At 40.0% G+C, this 19400-nt stretch overlaps 1 protein-coding gene across 3 annotated transcripts in view; it reads right to left on the reverse strand.

Moving 5' to 3' along the window:
• Window positions 1-861: 861 nt before the first annotated feature.
• The window catches only part of NELL1 (neural EGFL like 1), a 950583-nt gene continuing 932044 nt past the window's right edge, over window positions 862-19400 (reverse strand). For all 3 annotated transcript variants that reach the window (XM_053561806.1, XM_053561805.1, XM_053561807.1), the window contains 4 exons: window positions 14102-14295; window positions 5445-5621; window positions 2928-3152; window positions 862-1357 (listed from right to left, as the gene is read on the reverse strand). In XM_053561806.1, coding sequence (XP_053417781.1) covers window positions 1307-1357; window positions 2928-3152; window positions 5445-5621; window positions 14102-14295 — 647 coding nt within the window. In that variant the 3' untranslated portion in view covers window positions 862-1306. The remainder of the gene's footprint in view (window positions 1358-2927; window positions 3153-5444; window positions 5622-14101; window positions 14296-19400) is intronic.

The raw sequence follows: 19400 nt of genomic DNA on the forward strand, positions 1-19400 counted from the left end.
GAGATTTAAATAATATTTTTATTATGAGTGACTTAATAAATTGGGTCTTTTTAGGTGTTGGGGAGTGAACGAGAATCCGTCAACCAACTTGATTCAGAATAATGTTGAATTCAGGAGCTTCAGGTATCACAAACTACTAAAAGGCGATTTAACTAACACTACAACCCAAGCTTGAATTCTCAGCTCAGATAAGATGCCATTTGCACATTTTATTCCTTCTGTATAACTTATTAACTGCCAACTTTTAAAATATGGAAGTAGCTCAAGTGGAACAATCACTTTTCTAAAATAACTACTGAGCATACAAATAGGTTTTGTTAAAGGTGTCTCCTTCCTCTATATCAGAGGCAACAGGGCTTAGCAGAAAAAGCACTAAAGAGGAATTAGAAGACTTGGTTACCAGTCCCAATATACTAGAAATTAAGTAGCTCTGAACAAATTGGGTAATCTGAACTCCTTAATTCATACTTCTGTAATGTAAAGATAATACTATTCACCTGTACTGTGATGATAACGTGTATATACAACTGAAAGTGTTTTGCAAGTTATTCAATATTATATAAAACAAATGCAAGGAGAATTTTGCTTTGAAGGCTAAAAAGAAAGTTATAGCCATTTGCTGTCTTTAAATTGTGGGTTAAGAATTTCTTTTCTTTTTTGCAAGAGGAAAGAAGAATCCTTTCTAAATGAATTACTCAATTCTGTTTGTGATATTTCCCTTCTTATCATAATTGCCTTCCGTTGCTTAGGTCAAATGAGAGGGTATCTAAGTGTGTTCAACAGTTTCAAATATAAGTTTGATGCATTTGAACTCTGAATATTTTAATCAATACATCTCACAGGGATCTCAATGCTAAGTAAGCAGTGGATGGGACAGAATCACAACAGGCAACTTTATTTTTAGAATTTGATCCAAAATCGAGAAAAAAAATAAATAAAAGGAGCCAGTCTCTATGATGTTAGTACATAAAATAAACCAGACAATACATCAACATTTACCATGAGATCATGTAAATGTATTTGCAAATGATCTGATAAGGGAAACATGATTTACAACACGGGAACATCTTTTAACAACCATAGACTTAAATGTACTGTACTGTAGGTTACCTAGACTAGGTTAGCAAGAATGAGCAAAGTGGTAGGTCCAAAAGGCAACCCCCAAACACCTTCCTCAGATGGAGACTTTGGTAATTGTCTGTGGTTAAAAAAAACAAAAATAACAAAACCACCCACTCCTATTCTTCATCATGTTGGATGGTCATTTTGTCCATTTTTCTCCCCAGATGAGTCCATTTTAAATTCTTCAATTATTTTGAAGACACTCCAAATCCACAGAACAGCAGACTCTCCCATTCTGTACATCAAAGACACAAGTGTTAGCCAACCAAGACACAGAATATAAATCCATTAGCCTGCAATTTTTATATTCAAAATGATCTTCAACATTTTGAAACAAACTCTAAGAATGCGACACAAAAAAATTAAAAAAAAAAAAAAAACTAGAGAAATAAAAGACGGAGAGGAAAGACTGATAGACCCTTCAGCACCCTCTAGGCTGGAATTCTGCAAGTTGTTTCTTGCTCTGTCTGGGTTGAATCCATACTTGGAATTTCCAAGGTTTCATATAACCTATTTGCTGGATGTATGCCAAATGAGATTCTTTCCAAAACTAAATCCCTGAAACATGACAATTTGCCATTTAAACAATGAATTGAATGTCCTCGGAAACCCTGAAGGTAAAACCAAGATGGGTTCTAGAAACATTTGCACAATAAGTAGGAATAAATATAAAGTCTTTCATGGTGACTATGAAAGGCATAGTGTACACTTAGATGTGTACATTCTTAGAATTTTATAAGAAATCATTTTTTTGTATTAATGTAAATATATCTTTATAATTCTCTTTAATGAATCTCAGGCATGATATCAAAGAAATAAATAACTCAGGTCTCCGCATCTCCTGGTTATTTAGTTTTCTGGGGCTGAACAATCAGATGCTACCTTAGCTATATAAAGTCTGATATCCTTTTTCTAATTGGGGCTGCATCTTAATATGGTACATTCCAGGAAAAAGAAAAAGAAATCCACATTTACAAAAGCATAAAGAGGCAAGTTGGGAAACTTCCAGTGATGCCTGAAGCTGAGCCAGGGTTTAATGGGACCAAGTAGACTCATAGCTTTAATGTGTTTAATCAGGGGAATCTTAAACAGATGTTTTGGCAGGAATTTGATGCTGACTAACCATTGCTCCAAATAGGCTACAGTCACAGCTCTTCATGGGTTTTGAAGAGAGGGAGGGGTCAGTTTTTCATCTTAAAGACATAGGAGAATGTCTCCTGGGAACTTCTTCAAAAAAGACAGGAAAATAATCACTATTAATCAAATTCTGTACTGAGAGCTGAAGGTCACTACTTTAGGCACTTGATAATTAAACAAAGCAAAGAACTTCATAGAGCACTTTCTTTTGCAAAAATTGATCAGTTTCATAAAGGAAATTAGCAACCTTTTTAAGATGGAAGAAGGTAGTTCACCTGCCTGTCTGCTTTCCTGCTTCCTTCCTTCTTTCCTCCTGCCTCCTTCTCTCCCTCCCGCCTTCCTTCCCCTTCATTCTTTCTTATTTTTTTTATATGCTGCTCACAATAGCTTAAATCAGACATAATTAGGGCTAGTGTTATTGTTACAATTCTGTAGTTTAAAGTCAAGAGAGATTACCTTATTTCATGTTCATTTGGAATTTGCCTTATACAAAGCACACAACTATGACCCATTCAGACAGATTTTACCTCCTGTGAGAAGTAAATGCCTGGCTCTTTTTCCACCGTGCCCCATAATTCCTGTGCATTCAGAAACACCAGGAGTGGACTTCCTACAGGTGTTCTCTGGCAATTGTTCATGGCCTCAATATCCCCAGGACATCCAATTACCTTGCATTTACAGGTCGTGCAGAGAGATCCAGCCATCGTCCACACTGAGCCACTAAGCCTCAAAACACCGTAGCTGTCCAGGCAAGTCTTTCTGATGTCATAGGTGATGTTATCAGCCAGGCAGGGGTCACTGACACAGTGGGGACAACACTCCCCTTCTGAGATGGCTGTGTACTCACAGCTCAAGTTGGGGCAAGTAAGTGGCCAGCAATCTACTTCTCCTTCCTGTAGAGAAAAGGCCAAAAATCCCTCATCATTATTCCCATGAACAATTTTTTTTCCATCTTACTCTGTCATCTTGGGTAGAGTGCCATGGCATCATCACAGCTCACAGCAACCTCAAGCTCCCGTTACGATACCCAGCTAGTTTTTCCCAAAGTCACAAAGGTGGAAAGACCCCACAGTAAATCTCATTATATACTCTTCAGAATATTGTTAGTTAACACCATTGGGGGCATGATGCGCTCGCTGAAGACCTAGGACAGGCATCACCTTCTTCAGAACGCTTTTGCTGGTCTTCTCTGCTGCAGTCCACTCATGCAGTTGGCTCTGCTTGTTGTGTACCAAGTACAGCCTGTAATCATTTTTATCATGACACTTAGGGTCATATCGTAATTACCAGTATCATTCTGCTTTAAGTTTTGAGCTTCGGGCTTGTTTCTTTCTCTCCCTAATGCTTAACACAGTTTGGGTCAATAAAGGCTAATTAAATGAATAAATACAATGGTAAGATACTGGCTACTATGTAAAGATAAATTAATTTATCTTAAGGTCAATAGCAGAACCTGAGGCATTATAATATTTCAATGAAATTTAAATATGAGGTGGGTGATATCAGAAGAACCATTTCAAAACTGTAACAGGTGGCTAATGGACTTTCTATATCACAGTTCGAATGGAGCTTCTATGGATCTGGCATTTGCAGCTCCATTAAGCTGCCCATGATAGCATTGTTTCCCTATGCAGCTTTTTTTCCCATCATGATGCTCAAAATACTTCATGGTAACTGTTGTTTAATCATTCAGCTTCACAAGACTATGAGCTTTCTGCAAGGAAATATGTCTACCTTACTCACCATTGCATTATCTAGAATCTGGCAAATGCAAACTCTTGCTAAATATTCATTTAATATGACCCATATTATTCTCACATAATTTTTAAGTCATGTGTTCAAAACCTTCATTTTTCCTGGAAATTATTCACTTTAGGGGCAGGGGATGGAAATTCTATGAACATTTCTTGCATAAATATTAATATCGATTTTTCTAACTGCCTGATTATTGGCTTCTTGAGAAAGGAATGCCATTTTCCAGATTGACATGGAAACTATTTCTATAGTTGTGTTGCAATTTTTTTTGTTTGGAGATAAGAGTTTGAAAAAATGGCTATATTCTTAATTTATCTAAGTTATACTTCTCAGTAGTAGGAATGATTAAGAAAGATGTGAACTGTTAAGATTATTTGCACCTTCCTGGAGGTTTTAGAAAATCCGATGGAAATTTAGAGCACCATTTCTAGGAATTCCTGCCTTTACATACTACTCATAGACTGAATCATTCATTTAAGCAAATCTTAAACTATGGACACATGGCTAATAGTTCCCATTGGAAGTCAACTCAGGTAGAATTCCTCAGGTAGAATTCACTATAGTGATCACCAGACAAATGGAACATCACATTCCCTATGGCCATGTATCTTGAAAGTCTTCCCATCCTTAGAAATCTTTGTAATATAATTTGAAACAGAAATAACCAACTCTAGACATTAAGCTTTTTCTCCAGATTTTCTCAAATATGATTATACCATTAGTATCCCTACATTAATATCTATAAAAATCTTCATTTTTTCTATATGAACATTTAGCATCTGGACAGATTTTTCAGGTGTTAAGTTCCTTCTATATGCCAAGAATTACATTTCCCCTTAACATACATGTATATTCTGTAATGTTAATAACAGCCCCACAAACAAGTATTGTACAAATAAGTATTCCTACACTTAGGTATGTTTGCAGGAAAGAATAATCGCTGAAATGCTAGGACTTGCCCAAGATAATCACATAAAGCCTGCAGGTGGGAAGTCTAGGATTGGATTCTACGTGTCTGATTAAAACTATATTTCCACTACATTTTGTTACCTCTCATATTGAAATCTTTAAGGATTATAGCACAAGAAATTAAAGTTTGGCCCTATAAGGACTATAAGTACCAGTCCAAAGTTTGAAATTTTTCTATCTTGAAGGGATTTTTCTTGGTCTGGATTTCCTAAAAAGTTAACAGCTGTCAACAATCATCACTTGGGCTAAATATGTCCCGTACATATGTTCTTTCTGCCTTGCACAGTGTTTTACATACAATCTGAATGTTTTTAGCCAGAGCATATGCTCCTTCATAGCCACAGGCCCCTCAGCTCCTTGCATAACGTTCTAAACAGCTGGGAACTAGAGTCCATCAGCAGCAGAGTGTGTCACCCCCTCCAGAGTAAAGGGACAACCCCTTCGAAAGGAAGCCAACATACCAAACAGCGACACTGCTGGCAGCTGTGGGTCCAATTGTCTCCACTTCTGTAGAGCTTGTGTCCCTTTTGATCTAAACATTGACTCGTGACTCTAGTGTCACACTCTGGGCAACAGAAGAGGTCAGCACTTGGATTCTGGCAATCACAAGCTGTCCGTCGGCAGAATATCCTCCCGTCCTGTTTAGAAGTGAGGTTAGGGAGATGTCATCATTAGGGGAATGACAGATAGCCACACTGTGAAAACCAAACCTAATAAATACCTAGAGGAAAATTTCTTAGAGTCTTAGCTGTCCCCGGCCACCTCCCGTTTTGTTCAAAACAAGCACGCTTGTGTACTCTCACACACTCTTTCCCTGAGCTTGCCTGAAGTGCTACCCAAGTAAAAATAAAGACGTTTCTAAGTTTAACAAATTCTTTTTTTTATAAATGTGTCCTTAAAAATCACACTTCTAAATAAGAATCATAACTAAACTAAGCAGCTAAAAATGCATGCATATGTGATCAAGAACTCATTTGAGTGGAAAATCACACTACCGTATCTTTCTAGTTTATAATGACACTGCCTAACATGCTCAGATGCATTCATCCAATTATAGCCCCGTCCTGACTCTGGAAGGAAGTCTGACTACCCTTGTTACAGAGGCATTAACTGAAGTGGCCCATGGAGGATAAATGAGTTCTTCAAGATCACATGGGTAGCGGTTCTCTAAGCAGCACCACCATGTCTTATGGTTTTGAAGCAATTTTTCTTCTCTAATACAGCCTTTAGGTTGTTTTTTACAGGCAGTTGCAATCAGGTGCCACCTTCTACCTTGAAGTAGCTCCCCAAATTGTAGGTGTGGTACAATTTCTGGAACATTGGCCCCGAGGACTCATAGTTATAAAGAATCAGCGCCTGTGGCTCAGTCGGTAAGGCGCCGGCCCCATATACCAAGGGTGGCGGGTTCAAACCCGGCCCCGGCCAAACTGCAACCAAAAAATAGCCGGGCATTGTGGCGGGCACCTGTAGTCCCAGCTACTTGGGAGGCTGAGGCAAGAGAATCGCTTAGGCCCAGGAGTTGGAGGTTGCTGTGAGCTGTGTGAGGCCACGGCATTCTACCGAGGGCCATAAAGTGAGACTCTGTCTCTACGTCTCTACAAAAAAAAAAAAAAAAAAAAAAGAATAGAAGGTCAACAATACTTCAGCATTAGACATTTGGTGGCATGTTTTATATATATGTGTCCTGTTGCTCACAATAACTTCCTGCCTCAGACAATGATGAAGCTGAAAATGTAAGGCAAGATCTGTCATCACTGCTTTGCCCAATAATGACAAAGAGTACAAGAATCTTGGGGCTGGAAGGTACTTTAAAAGACAAAACTTCTACACTATACTTGAATCCTGCAACCTCATTCAAAAAGTCATCAAGCCTATGCCTGAAGCTCTCTAGTCTTGAACTTAGCATTATAGAGAGTATTCAACAAGTGCATGTCTTAAGGTTAAAAACTACACTACTTGTTACCTCTGAGCTAAGACTTATACCCCAGTAATCAAGGAACTCCCAACACTTTCAGTCACATTTCACCTCTTCAGTTCTTTGAAGATAGCTTTTACATGTTCACCGAGTAGTCTCAGGTCTGTGGTAAGCATCTCTAATTTTTCAACCAGCCACCCCTACACATTTTAATTTTTTCACAGTCATTGTTGCCTTCTCCTTCAACAGTCTTGAGTATCCACCATCATCATCATCATCTGTTGTAAACCGAACACTTATCTTGTGCCAGACATTGTGTAAAGTCCTTTGCATGCCTTATCTCCTTTAATCCTCATAACTTGTAGAATAGAAATTTATATCTCCATTTCTTAAATGAGGTAGCTGACAAAGAACTAAATATACTTCTTCTTCAGGAAGAGTCTTCTCACAGAAGGAATTGAGTCTCATGGTCACCTTGTTTTAAGTGCTGTGCTTTACTTCATGCAGAATTATTTCAATGAAGTCATGTGCCATGTAATGGATTTCACTCAACAACACATGACACATGTGATAGTGGTCCCATGAGATCATAAGGGAACAGAAAACTTCCTATCGCCTAGAGACACTGTAGCCATGGTATGGTGCAAGGCATTACTTTCATGTTTGCAATGATGCTGGTGTAAACAAACCTACTATGCTGCCAGTTGTGTAAATGTATAGCACATACAATTATGCACAGTACACATTAGAATACTTGCTAGTCATAATAAATGACTGCTATTGGTTTATGTATTTAGTATACTATATTTTTAATCCTAATTTTAAAGTATATGTCTTCTGCTTAAATAAAAAAGTTAACTGAAAAACAGCCTCAGGCAGGTCAAGCAGAAGAAGGCACTGTTATCATAGGAGATGACAGCTTCATGCATGTTATTGCCTCAAAGACCCTTTAGTGGCACAAGATGTGGAGGTAGAAGATGGTGATAACCCTGAGCCTGTGTAGGCCTCAGCTCACATTTGTGGGTCTATATCTTTGTTTTTAACAGAAAAAGTTCAATGAGTAAAAAATAAAAATAAGGCCAGGTACAGTGGCTCATGCCTGTAATCTCAACACTCTGAGGCTAAGGTGAAAGGATTGGTTAAAGTCAGGAGTTCTAGATCAGCCTGAGCAAAGCAAGACCTGCCTCTATTAAAAATAGAAAAATTAGCCAGTCATTGAGGCATGCACCTGTAGTCCCACCTGCTTAGGAGGGAGAGGCAAGAGTATTGCTTAAAACCAGGAGTTTGAGGGTCCTGTGAGCTAGGCTGAGGCCATGGCACTCCAGTCCAGGTGACAGAGTGAGCTTCTGTCTCAAAAAATTTTTAAAACAATAAAAATTATAAATATATCGGGTGGCGCCTGTGGCTCAAAGTGGTAAGGCGCCAGTCCCATATGCCGGAGGTGGCAGGTTCAAACCCAGCCCCGGCCAAAACCCACAAAAAAAAAAAAAAAAAAAAAAGTTATAAATATATATAAAAGCTTTTTAAAAAAGTGTTTTTGTACTTCTATATAATGTATCTGTATTTTAAACTATTTTATTACAATAAAAGTCAAAAGTTTAAAAAGTAAATATTTAAGTAATAAAGTTATTGTATGGTATGATAAATTTATTATTAAAGAATCTTTAAAAATAAATTTTGTGTGGCATAAGTATATACTATTTATAAAGTCTACAGTAGTGTCCAGTAATGTCCCTAGGCTTTTGCATTCACTCACCTCTCACTCAGTGATTCCAGAACAGCTTCCAGTCCTGCGAGATCTGTTCACCGTTTAAGTGTCTATGTCCTTACCATGCGCTCTTACATAACAAGAGGCTATGCCATAGGCTGTTGCCTGTGTGTGCATTACGCTATACCATCTAGGCATGTGTGACTTTCTGATGTTTGCACAAACAATGAAATCACTGAACACTCATTTCACAGAGTAGATCCCCACCATTAAGGAATGCATAATTATATTTACTTTCTTTCTCCGGTTATATCACAGTGTTGACTTATTTTGAGCTCGATGAAAACAAAAATCTTATTATGCCCTAACCTGTTTTGCACAGTTGGTTTTCAGGGGCAGCAAGTCTACTTGCAAAACTGGATGTTTGTTGCTTTTGCATTTCACCTTGTTAGATCCATGTCATCTCTCCTGCCTGTCACAATGTTTCCTAACTGCTGTTTCTATCACCCACCATACACCACCTTCTTTCCCAGCTTAGTGACATCTGCAAACTTGATGAACCTGCCCGCAGGGACTTCATCTACTACATCGGGAACCACAGCGAATCATCGAATGATCGGACAGGGCTTGCTGAGATGTTTATTGTCAGCTAAAAAGAAAACCTTTAACAACTTGCTTGACATTCTTTACACAGAATGGAAAGGAGACAGCCTGTATCTGCAACAGTGAGCTGAAAAATGCATTGTGTGCATTGATTCTATTACTATTAAAAAATGATAAGAAATCATAGTTTTCCAAAAATATCAAGAGATGAAAAGTTATATACACATGCTTGTGTGTACAGGTGCATGTGTATATAGAGAGATCAAGAGACTCTAAAGTTAAGCAGGTTAATTGGGTCAGAAAACTTAGCAAATCTGAACAAAGAGTATCTGAATCTTAGTTATCTTCTAATAATAGGCCTTTGGCTTACAGATCACACACCATTATTTAGCTCATTAATATATTTTGCTTGTGTATCTATGGCCCTGGAGATTTATTTTAACCAACAGAAGCTAAAAAACGGAATGATAGGTACCAGAGGTACCAGAGGTACCTATCATAGGTACCACCTGATCAGCTCAGCTTCCAATGGCACAAAATTACTCTCCTCACGCATGGAAGGGCCAGGCCTCAGGAGCCGACATGGCCATGTCTGTGGCCAGTATCAAACAGAGAGCGAAATTATTTTAGAAGGGGTTATTATACAACTGGCAATAAGACTCATTCAGAATGTCACTCTCTTCCCACGTGCTGAGTAAAAGAATGAATAAGAATAAATGGATAGCCTCCAGGGTTAGTGCAAAGTAAAGCAATTTTATATCTCATCAATTATGCAAAAATGCCAAATAAGGCCCTCTTAGTTTCTAACATGTTTCAGAACAATTGCTGTGTTCACTTTGGCTTTGAATTACAGGGTAACTGTCAAGAAAATCATTTTTAATAATGGAAATGTCATAGGTAGCTCCACTAATTCAGTGAGAATGTCCTCTAGAAATTCAGCTTACAGAGCACAGTCACACTAGAACCCAAATTTGGGGAGAGATTGGAGCCCATGAATAATAAGCAACCCTTCCTATTGTAGATTTGGGGGCTATTCCAGGAGCTTGACCATTACCCCAACTAGGGTGGCTCAAGCAATCCACACTCAAATGGCAAAGCTGTGTTAATATTTCCCCACCCTTCTGCCACAGAAGCTGTTTGTATGCAGTTTTATAATAAAGTTCAACTACAATTAATTGTAAGTATTATATTTAAATTGCTTCTGAATTTTAAAAAGCAGTGACATATACTTTTCTTATGAGGTAAAAATGAATTTACTCTTTTTTAAATTTCAGATTGATATAAAGGAACAAATGTTTAGGTTACATTGTTTTCATTTCTAAGGTAAAGTCTGAATTTATTCTTATTATGCTATAAAAAGTCATAGATTTTAACTGTAAATTACACATTCTTACAGCAATGGTTCTCAAAATGTAGTCCAGGCCAGGGGTATCCAACCTGTGGCAGGGGTGGGGGTGCAAGATGATTTTTGAAGACTCTTTTTGCTTATTTGAGAAGTTGGATATCATAAAAAATATTCATGGACTTTTCTTTTTCTTTTTGGCTAATCAGCTTTAGTTTTGGTGTTTGTATATTTACTTTGTGGCCTAAGACAATTATTCTTTTCCAATGTGCAGCAGAAAAAAAATATCGGGTACCCCTTCTTTAAAGCATTGATATGTACAGATTTTTATTATATTGTTTTACATTTTGTATTTTTTTAAAGGTATTTTCAGTTAGGAGCTGGTTGACTCCATGGATGTGGAATCCACGCCCGCAGTGTACCAACTATACTTCCTTTTTCTACGTTCCCACAGTGAATTGTTCATGGCTGTCCTACAGGATGACAGGTGGTTAATTATTTTTGTATCCATTTCCCTTTTCAGCTCCATGATCTCCAAAATAACTATAATACTAAAATGTTGCATTCCCTAGAAGCTGAGAAACCTAAGCCTCTCCACCTTCTTATACAGCACAGGTACACGGGCTTTTGGTAAATTTATAAATAGAAGAGCCACGGGCTGTAACCAAGAAGCTGGGCTGTAACCAAGATGTAGGGATCAATCCCAGAGAGAGAACCATTTTTCTTTGGGATTTCTGTGGTCTGGGAAATACGGGCTCCACATAGTTCAGCAATCCTTCTGCCTAATCAGCTAGGTGGTCTAAGGGTGTACAAAGACATTGTCACTGCCAGGGAAGGATGTAGAATCTAAACAAAAGCCCCAATCCGTTTGTGCAGGCCTAGCTTAACTGTTGAACTCCATTCATTGGTGGACATACTTCAAAGCCTTTTTTCAATTGCTGTGAGACACTAGTAGCTAAGCTGGTGTACTGATGCTGATGGGGGAAAGTGGCCTTCTAAGAGGACTTTGACTCTGCTTCTTTCAATCGGAAGCCTTGACTCTGTGTTGGTTTGTGTGATTCTGCTAATGTGTGATTTGATTTTATCTCCATTTGAAACAAGAAGGATATGGTTGCAAAGACAGTCCATTATACCTCAACCTTGATTTTATTTCTTAGCCTCCACAATCACGGCACTATAACCCTGCATTTGGATGTTTAAGCACTGGAGATGTTTCTAATCAAAATGGAATTGAACACTTACAAATATGCAAAGAGTGGAAACAAACGAGAATGACCAAAAGTAGTTCATTTTATGAGGATGACCTACAGAATTTGATTTAGGGATCTTAATTCAGCTCCAAAACCAGGGTCTCTTTTACCTTGACAACCTCTGTGAATTCCTGGTGCAACCCATTAAAGTAAGATATTAATGGGTATTGAGTATAAATTGGAAAACAAACAAACAAAAAAGATTTATATAAAGAAATTTACCTAGTACTTTATTTAGAAAGGTGAAGGTTGGTGGTGGAGGTATATTATGTTAACAAAATATGGTTACAAGAATTGCTTATCTCTTGTGGCAATTACAGTCAAATTCTTTTAAGACATCGGAGACATTTTAGGATTTGAAATCTAATAAATCAATTCAGACTTCTTGGATATTTAACACAGTTCATTAAAGATGCTTTGGAAATTTTTTAATGACAAGGAATTTCCCTGCTTTATAACAGGCTTAAACATAACAAAACTGAAAAAGGAACTTTTGGTCTCATACTACCCTGTTTCCCCAAGAATAAGACAGTGTCTTATTTTAAGGCGTGCTCCCAAAGATGCGCTAGGTCTTATTTTCAGGGGACGTCTTATCTTTCCTGTAAGTAGGTCTTATTTTTGGAGGATGTCTTATTTTCGGGGAAACGGGGTAGTCAAGCGTTAACTTAAGTCCTTGCCTATTCCAGGGCCTGTGGACCTGGAAAATACAGAAAGGATTTGGGGATATGTTTTGATCATCCTCAAAAATCTGGAAAAACAGTAAATATTTCTTGAAAAGAGCAGCAAATATTTCATCCCCATTGTACTGGCAGAAAAGATTACCAAATTGCCAACCTCTTTCATAAGCCCTTTTCAACTATTCTAACCCATGAGGAGCTTTTCCTTCCCTTAAAAAAATTTCCCTTTGAGTTAGCACCACATTGTTAAATATTACACTTAATAACTTCCAAACTTCCAGGGAATGTTTCACCCATCACTTACATAGTACTGAGTTGAGAGTTTGAGCTCAATCAAGTTGATTGATAGATTTCCTAGTTGGTTATAAATGTATCAATAGATATCATCTGTAGAGTGTAACAGGACATCTGGCCAGAGGGGAAAACTGCATACTTTGGGGCAAGCAAGTGGACTTTTAGTATCAGCTCAGACATTTGTATCTTTAATATTTAGGGCAAGTTACTTGATCCCTTTGAAACTCAGTTTCATCATCTTTCAAAGTAGAATTGTAAGAATTAAACGTGATGCTTTAAAAAAATCTGACAATGCTTAAAACGTAGCAGGTAGATAATAAATGGGAAAAATGAACCTAGGGTGTGGAGAACTAGATTATATGTAAGAGAGAAAAGGTGTGATGGCTCTCACTATTTGATAACATAGATTTCGTAAATGGGTGCCCAGGTCTGCTGAGGTGGGGCCAACATGAAGTCAGCTGGATGAATTTCTTTAGAAAGCTCTGTTTTTAGGAAGAACACTAGAAATTTATCAGGAGACCTCATTCTCTAAGAAGATACTAAGTAAGTAATTTCTCTTGGTTCCCATGCTCATAAAGTTCAACATTAAATTGTCCCATTCTAACAGACATAGAAATACCAGGAAAGAGCTTCGGTACAGCAATAACAAAGGAAAATAAATAGGCAAGATCAACAAAAGAGAAAATAAAGCACAAAGAAATCAAACACTTTAACAGGCCTATTTTGCAAAGCATAAAGCAAAAGCCGATGATGATAGAATTTTATTTTTGTAAGCATTAAACTCACTTGCAAACAACGTAATGTGAGAAATAGCCCAGCACTAAGAATGACAAAGAAAATTACTAAGAGACCTTATACCAATCATTATCATTTGTTAAAAGGAAAGTCCACCTGTCTCTGGCACGGTAAGCAAGTCTGTGAGCCTTGCTTTTCTGGATGAGGTAATCAGAAAAGTGAGAAAGTTCAGGCAAATGCTCATTTTAGGGAAATATAAGTTTTAATTAGGAAATTTGTCTAAGTGTGGGATGGGGTCTTATCACAGCTCTCACCAGTAACCTCAGTGGGGGGACTGTCAGTGGCTTCTCTGCACCCTTCTCTGCAGTCCCTTCAGCTCTAGCCCTCACGTTTCACTAAGAGGTTGATCGGTTCATAGCAGGCCGGCCTGCCTCACCATCATGATTAGCCTCAGGGTAGATCAGCACAGGAGAAGGCTTTCCAGGAACTGAAGGAGACCCAGGAGTCAGCAGCCAGAGAGAAAGAGGTGAGAGACAGCAGTGAAGGAGGGAGACAAAGGAGAGTTTGAATTTCTGCTGCATCCCATCACCTCACCTTGCAGGAACAGACGGAACACCGGTCTCCTTTCAAGGTCCACACCTGGCCATTGTGCTTCAGTCCTCCCTCATGGGGGCAGTCACCAGAGCAGGAGGGCCCAGAGGGGCAGAGGCAGTCGAAGCCTCCAGCCAGGTTGATGCAGGCAGAATCATTCCAACAGGTATGAGTTCTTAAGGCACATTCGTCAATATCTGCAGGAAAGAAAGCACAGGATCTTAGAATTTAGCCAAAGGAACTTAGAAAACAATCATCATTTAAAATAGCATCAATAAACATTGTTGAGCATTTCCCTTCTGCCAGGTACTGTGCCTAAGTGTTCATATGTGCTACCTCATTAATGCTGCAAGGCAGCTCTAGGGAGAAGCGAGATCTGTTCTTATTCTGCAAACAATGGAGCTGAGTTTTATAGTTAAATAACATGCCCACTGTCATACAACTAGTGACTAGTCTGACACCCAAACCGAAGGCTGCCTGACTCCAATTACTGAAATATCTAGTAGCATTCAGGAACAGGTTTTACAATATTCTTAAGAACTATTCCATTCATAGGCCATAAATGCTGTGAAATCATTAGCAGTGTACACACCCCCCTGTGGAAATCTGGGTCTTTCAGAAAGGTGTGAATGGATTAGCCACTGAATAGGAACAAGTGAGCAATTCTGGCAACCCTGAGACAGACTGCCCCTAAATCCTGGGACTAAGGTTGAAAGAAGGGAGAACAATTCTTTTTTTTTTTGCGGTTTTTGGCTGGGGCTGGGTTTGAACCCACCATCTCCGGTATATGGGGCCGGCGCCTTACTCCTTTGAGCCACAGGAGCCACCTCAGGGAGAACAATTCTTAATGGGTGTCTTGTCTAAGACACCCTAATGGCCAGCAGCTCTTTTGTTCATACACACACACAAAATCTGAGTTACAGTAGGGTACGGTATGGGTGCTGATGAAAGACAAATATATTGTGATGTTTATTGTTGGTAGCCAAGAATGGAAGGAAAGCATAAATCCAGACAGCCCATTCTAACATTTAAAGCTTAAGTGTCCTTAACAACATCAAAGACACTTGTTTAGCCACAGTTTAAGCCTTTTCCCAAAAGGCAATCCATTACCTCACAAGGGAGCCACCTCCATCTTCAAATAACTCTTTAAAAAATGTCTTCTTTACACTCGTTGTGCTAGTTCTGACACCACTCAGGAAATGGCTGCTGGAATACAAGGTCTTTCTTATTTATGATAATCCTTAAACTATGTGAAGACACTTGTCATTTGTCCAGATAGTCATCTACTCCTCTGATTAATCTACTGCCATGATCTGCAAATGTTCTTTAGATGAAAACACTGATTGAAATAAATTTTTACCAAAAGTCGCTATGCACATGTTTTTTTGCAGACAGTAGTGATACAAAGTTGAACACGTTAAGATCATATTTCTATAGCTAATTCCTTCCAAGATATACTTTTCGTCTTTATTTCCCCTAATGGCAGCCTCAGTCAAAACATTTAATTAGTAAACAATTATTCCTCCTTTGAACAGTGTGCACATGATCACCGATTATGTTGCCTCTATTCCAAGTCAACTACAGTGAGGCCTTTCTCACTCTTAACTGTCACTCCCGTGTCATTGTCAGTGCATTTGGCCATATGGTGCTTCTTTCTAGAAGCCTGTCTTAATCTCTCCAATCTTTGTCCCTATTATAATTCTTCCTAAGTAAGAATAGCACTGGGGCGGCGCCTGTGGCTCAAAGGAGTAGGCGCTGGCCCCGTATGCCGGAGGTGGCGGGTTCAAATCCAGTCCCAGCCAAAAACTGAAAAAAAAAAAAAAAGAGAGAGAATAGCATTGAATGTGGGAATCAGGTGAACCTACGTTTGAAACCAAATTCTTTTCATTTAATTGAGTGCTTACCAAGTACCATTTTACCCATCACAACTGTACGCCCTTGGACACATCATTTTGCCTTTTCTAGCTCTCACTGATTTTCTATATAAACTATATTCACCTAATCTATGATGGTTTGAAAACTGAACTCCCAGAATATCACATAAGCCCCTATCTCACTTCATTCATTATCATCTGCCCTTTCCTTTCTTCATTCAAAAACAATGGATAAAAAATTTCAAATAGGACAAATAAGTTGAACAGATCTACTGCATACATCATGATAACAACAGTTAATAACAAGGTATTTTGTTCTTGACAATAGCTAAGAAGTAGATTTTTGTATTTTTGCAACAAAAAAATGATAAATGTACCAGGTAATGCATATGTTAAACGGTTTGATTTGGCCAACTAAGCGGTACACCTATCTGCCAGTAACAGTGCTTTGAGATGCCAGTCAGGTGGGCTGGTGATAGCACTCGCTGCCCTTAAGGACAGAGTTCTCCACGCCCCTCCTAGGACTTGCCAGTGCGAAGTGGAAGCTCCTTGGTCCACCAGCTGCTTAGCGGGTATTGGTGTTAGTGCAATTTGGCTGCCTGATCCAGTGCTCTGATATCAGTTTCACAGACCCCAGGGGCGGGGCTCTCCACTTCCAGTCCAGGGCCTGCTGACATGAATTGGCTACTTGTTGTTCTGTCCACCATCAAGTGGACTGTTAGGACGCTTTGGATGCCTAATCTGAGGGGCTGATGTCAAATTCAGAGGTCCTAGGATGTGGAGCTCACTCTGCCCCTTCCAGGACCTGCCAGAGCAAAGTAGCTGCTTGCTATACCAGTTAGCCTGCCCAGCAGGGATTTGGGCCATTTGGATAGGCAGAAATCAGTTGGAAGGGCTTCAGGGTGTGGAGTTCATCATGCCCCTTTCAAGGCCTGTCAAAGCGATGCAGCAGCAGATTGTTACACTGACCCACTCGGCAGGGTTATAAGGTCTTTTGGGAACTTAAACCTGCAGTCTGGAATCAGATCCAGAGGCCCCAGGATGTGAGCTCACCATTTCCCTTCACCACTGACTTTTTAAATGAGCTGCTGCTTTTCCTATGGCCCTTCCTATATATAGCCTCCCAAAGCTCCCTTTCAGGGGTGCATGACATGGGGGTCCCTGAGGACAAGGTGGGGCTGGGGTCAGGATTTCCAGGTAAAGTTTCTAGGCCAGAAGCAGCTTGTTGATAGCAAGCTGAACTGTCCCAGGCAAAGTGTCAGCCCTGCCAGCCACAGATCCAAAAAGCCACAGCTTTCTCCTGTAGTTGGGGAGGGGAATCTGCAGCCAGAGTGGCACTGCCAGAGGTTATCCCCCCTCTCTCCAAGAAGGTAGGGGCAGAATTGGGAGCAGAACTCCAGGAGAGGCCCCCAGGCTGGGGAGAGTGCACAGATGGTAGGAAACCATCACATAGGTGGCAATAGATCCCACTTAGCAGGAGGCAGACTGGGGCAGAGTCCCTGCCTCGCCAATGTTAGGGTAGTTGAGGCAGTTCCCTCCTGCAGCAGGGCTGGGATGCTCCGAGTCCACTAGGCCACACAGTGCAGAGGCCCCACTGAGTTCCTGTCAGATGTGCTGGGAGGCCCCTCACCCTTCACTTTTCTCGGATCCTGCCCGCTGCACAAGCATTCATTCCTGCATGCTGGTGAGAAGAAACAGGTCTCTGCAACACTTGTGTCCAGGGTCACACAGGGACTCGATAGGGTCTCAAGTCCCGTGCCTGTCTGGTGCCTGGGGGTGGTGAGGCAGCCCATCCAGCCTGTCAGAGCCAGGCTCGTGTTCCCAACTTGCCTGTGCAGAGGGAAGCAGGCCTCCACAGGGGGCACACTGTCCAGTAACCAAAGAAAAAGGGATATGGGCTGTGGCCACAAGCCACCTGGAGCCAAAATTTCTCACTATTCTGCAGGTTAGGAGGAAGACCCAGAAGAAAATACGGCTAGGTGCAGGAACACCAGGTCTCTGATCTCCGCGGCACTGTCCTGGGGGTGAGAGTGCCTGTGGTTCACTGTTCCCGGAGAGCCCCTGGGTGGGAGAAGGGCGTCCCCTTACCCTTCTGTTCACCTCCGACCTCCTCCAATCTGGTCCCCTCTGTAACTCTCCTCTGCCCTCACCCTTCCTGTTTCTTCGCTTCATGCTCACAGTTTGTCTCAGTGGGATTCCTGAATGCCTTGATTTCTTTTACCTCCCAATTTCAACAGCTCCAAGTTCACTCTGTCCAAGTTCCTCCTTCTGGCTGGAACCATCTGAGGAGAGCTGCCTCTAGTCAGCCGTCTGGCCCCCATCTATCAAAGCTCAGACTTCCTTATGGGACCATTCTCTCTCTCTCTCTCTCTCTCTACTTTTTCTCAGCCTACATGGAATGTAATGGGGGTGCAAATTAATAACAGAAGATCCTCCCTTTGCTGTGGTACCTTTACTCATATGCAGCCCTCAAACTCCAGATTCAAGCATCATACTTCCTTCTTTGGCCAGACAGTGACCACTGGCTTCTTGCTCTCTCTGACACCCTTTATACACAAGTCTGTCCTCGCATTCATTTCTCTGTAGTTATATGTGTATTTCTACTTCCACAGATAGTGTGAGCCTAGTCAGGGCGGACTCACTTTCCTTTCATCAATTCAGAAACCTGATCATAAAGATGAACACATCCAGTATGCACAATAAAAACCAGGGTGCAAAACCACAATTGTCTTTCACATCTCGAGAATGAAGGAGTTTCACAGTTGAATATAGGACCACCTTGCCTACAGAGTTCCATGTAATTGCTTTACTTAGGACACAGAAATCTAATTCTGCTTCCATGCCATTTAACAGATTTATGGAAAGCCAGATGTTAGCAATTATGGAAACTGACATTATTCATATTCTTGGTAATACAGACCTGTTTGCTCTGCACAAAGCCAACTTTATCTATTACACATATCTCGAGGCATCTGAAGGGAAGAGACACCCTATTTACATACTGCAACTGTTGTTCTCTGCTGAGCAAACACAAAGATATTCACCCGTGAGACTCACCCTAATCATCAGACAGTCCTCCCAATGACAAACAGGCAACGAAATAAAAATCAGGCAAAGTATTTCTTATTCAAATCTGTAATCATTAGAATGCACTTTTTTATTGTAAATAATGACTCTGTTATTTCCTTGTTTTTCTCCTTATAAATTCATTATCTAAATGCTTCATGCTGAAATGAGATTTTTTTTCCATAAAATTTCTATGCCTTAGAACTAATTTTCTTGCCTTGACATTTTCATAATTTCCAAAAGCTGTTATTATTGTACTCAATTTTGCTTAAAAAACAAAATCTAGTTGTGCCTACTCAATTGCTTTATTCTTTACCCTGAAGTTCTTTCCTTGGGCAAATAAGAAAATACAATTCCGAGAC

This window comes from Nycticebus coucang, chromosome 14 (genome assembly GCF_027406575.1).
Source record: "Nycticebus coucang isolate mNycCou1 chromosome 14, mNycCou1.pri, whole genome shotgun sequence".
NCBI classification, from domain to species: domain Eukaryota; kingdom Metazoa; phylum Chordata; class Mammalia; order Primates; family Lorisidae; genus Nycticebus; species Nycticebus coucang.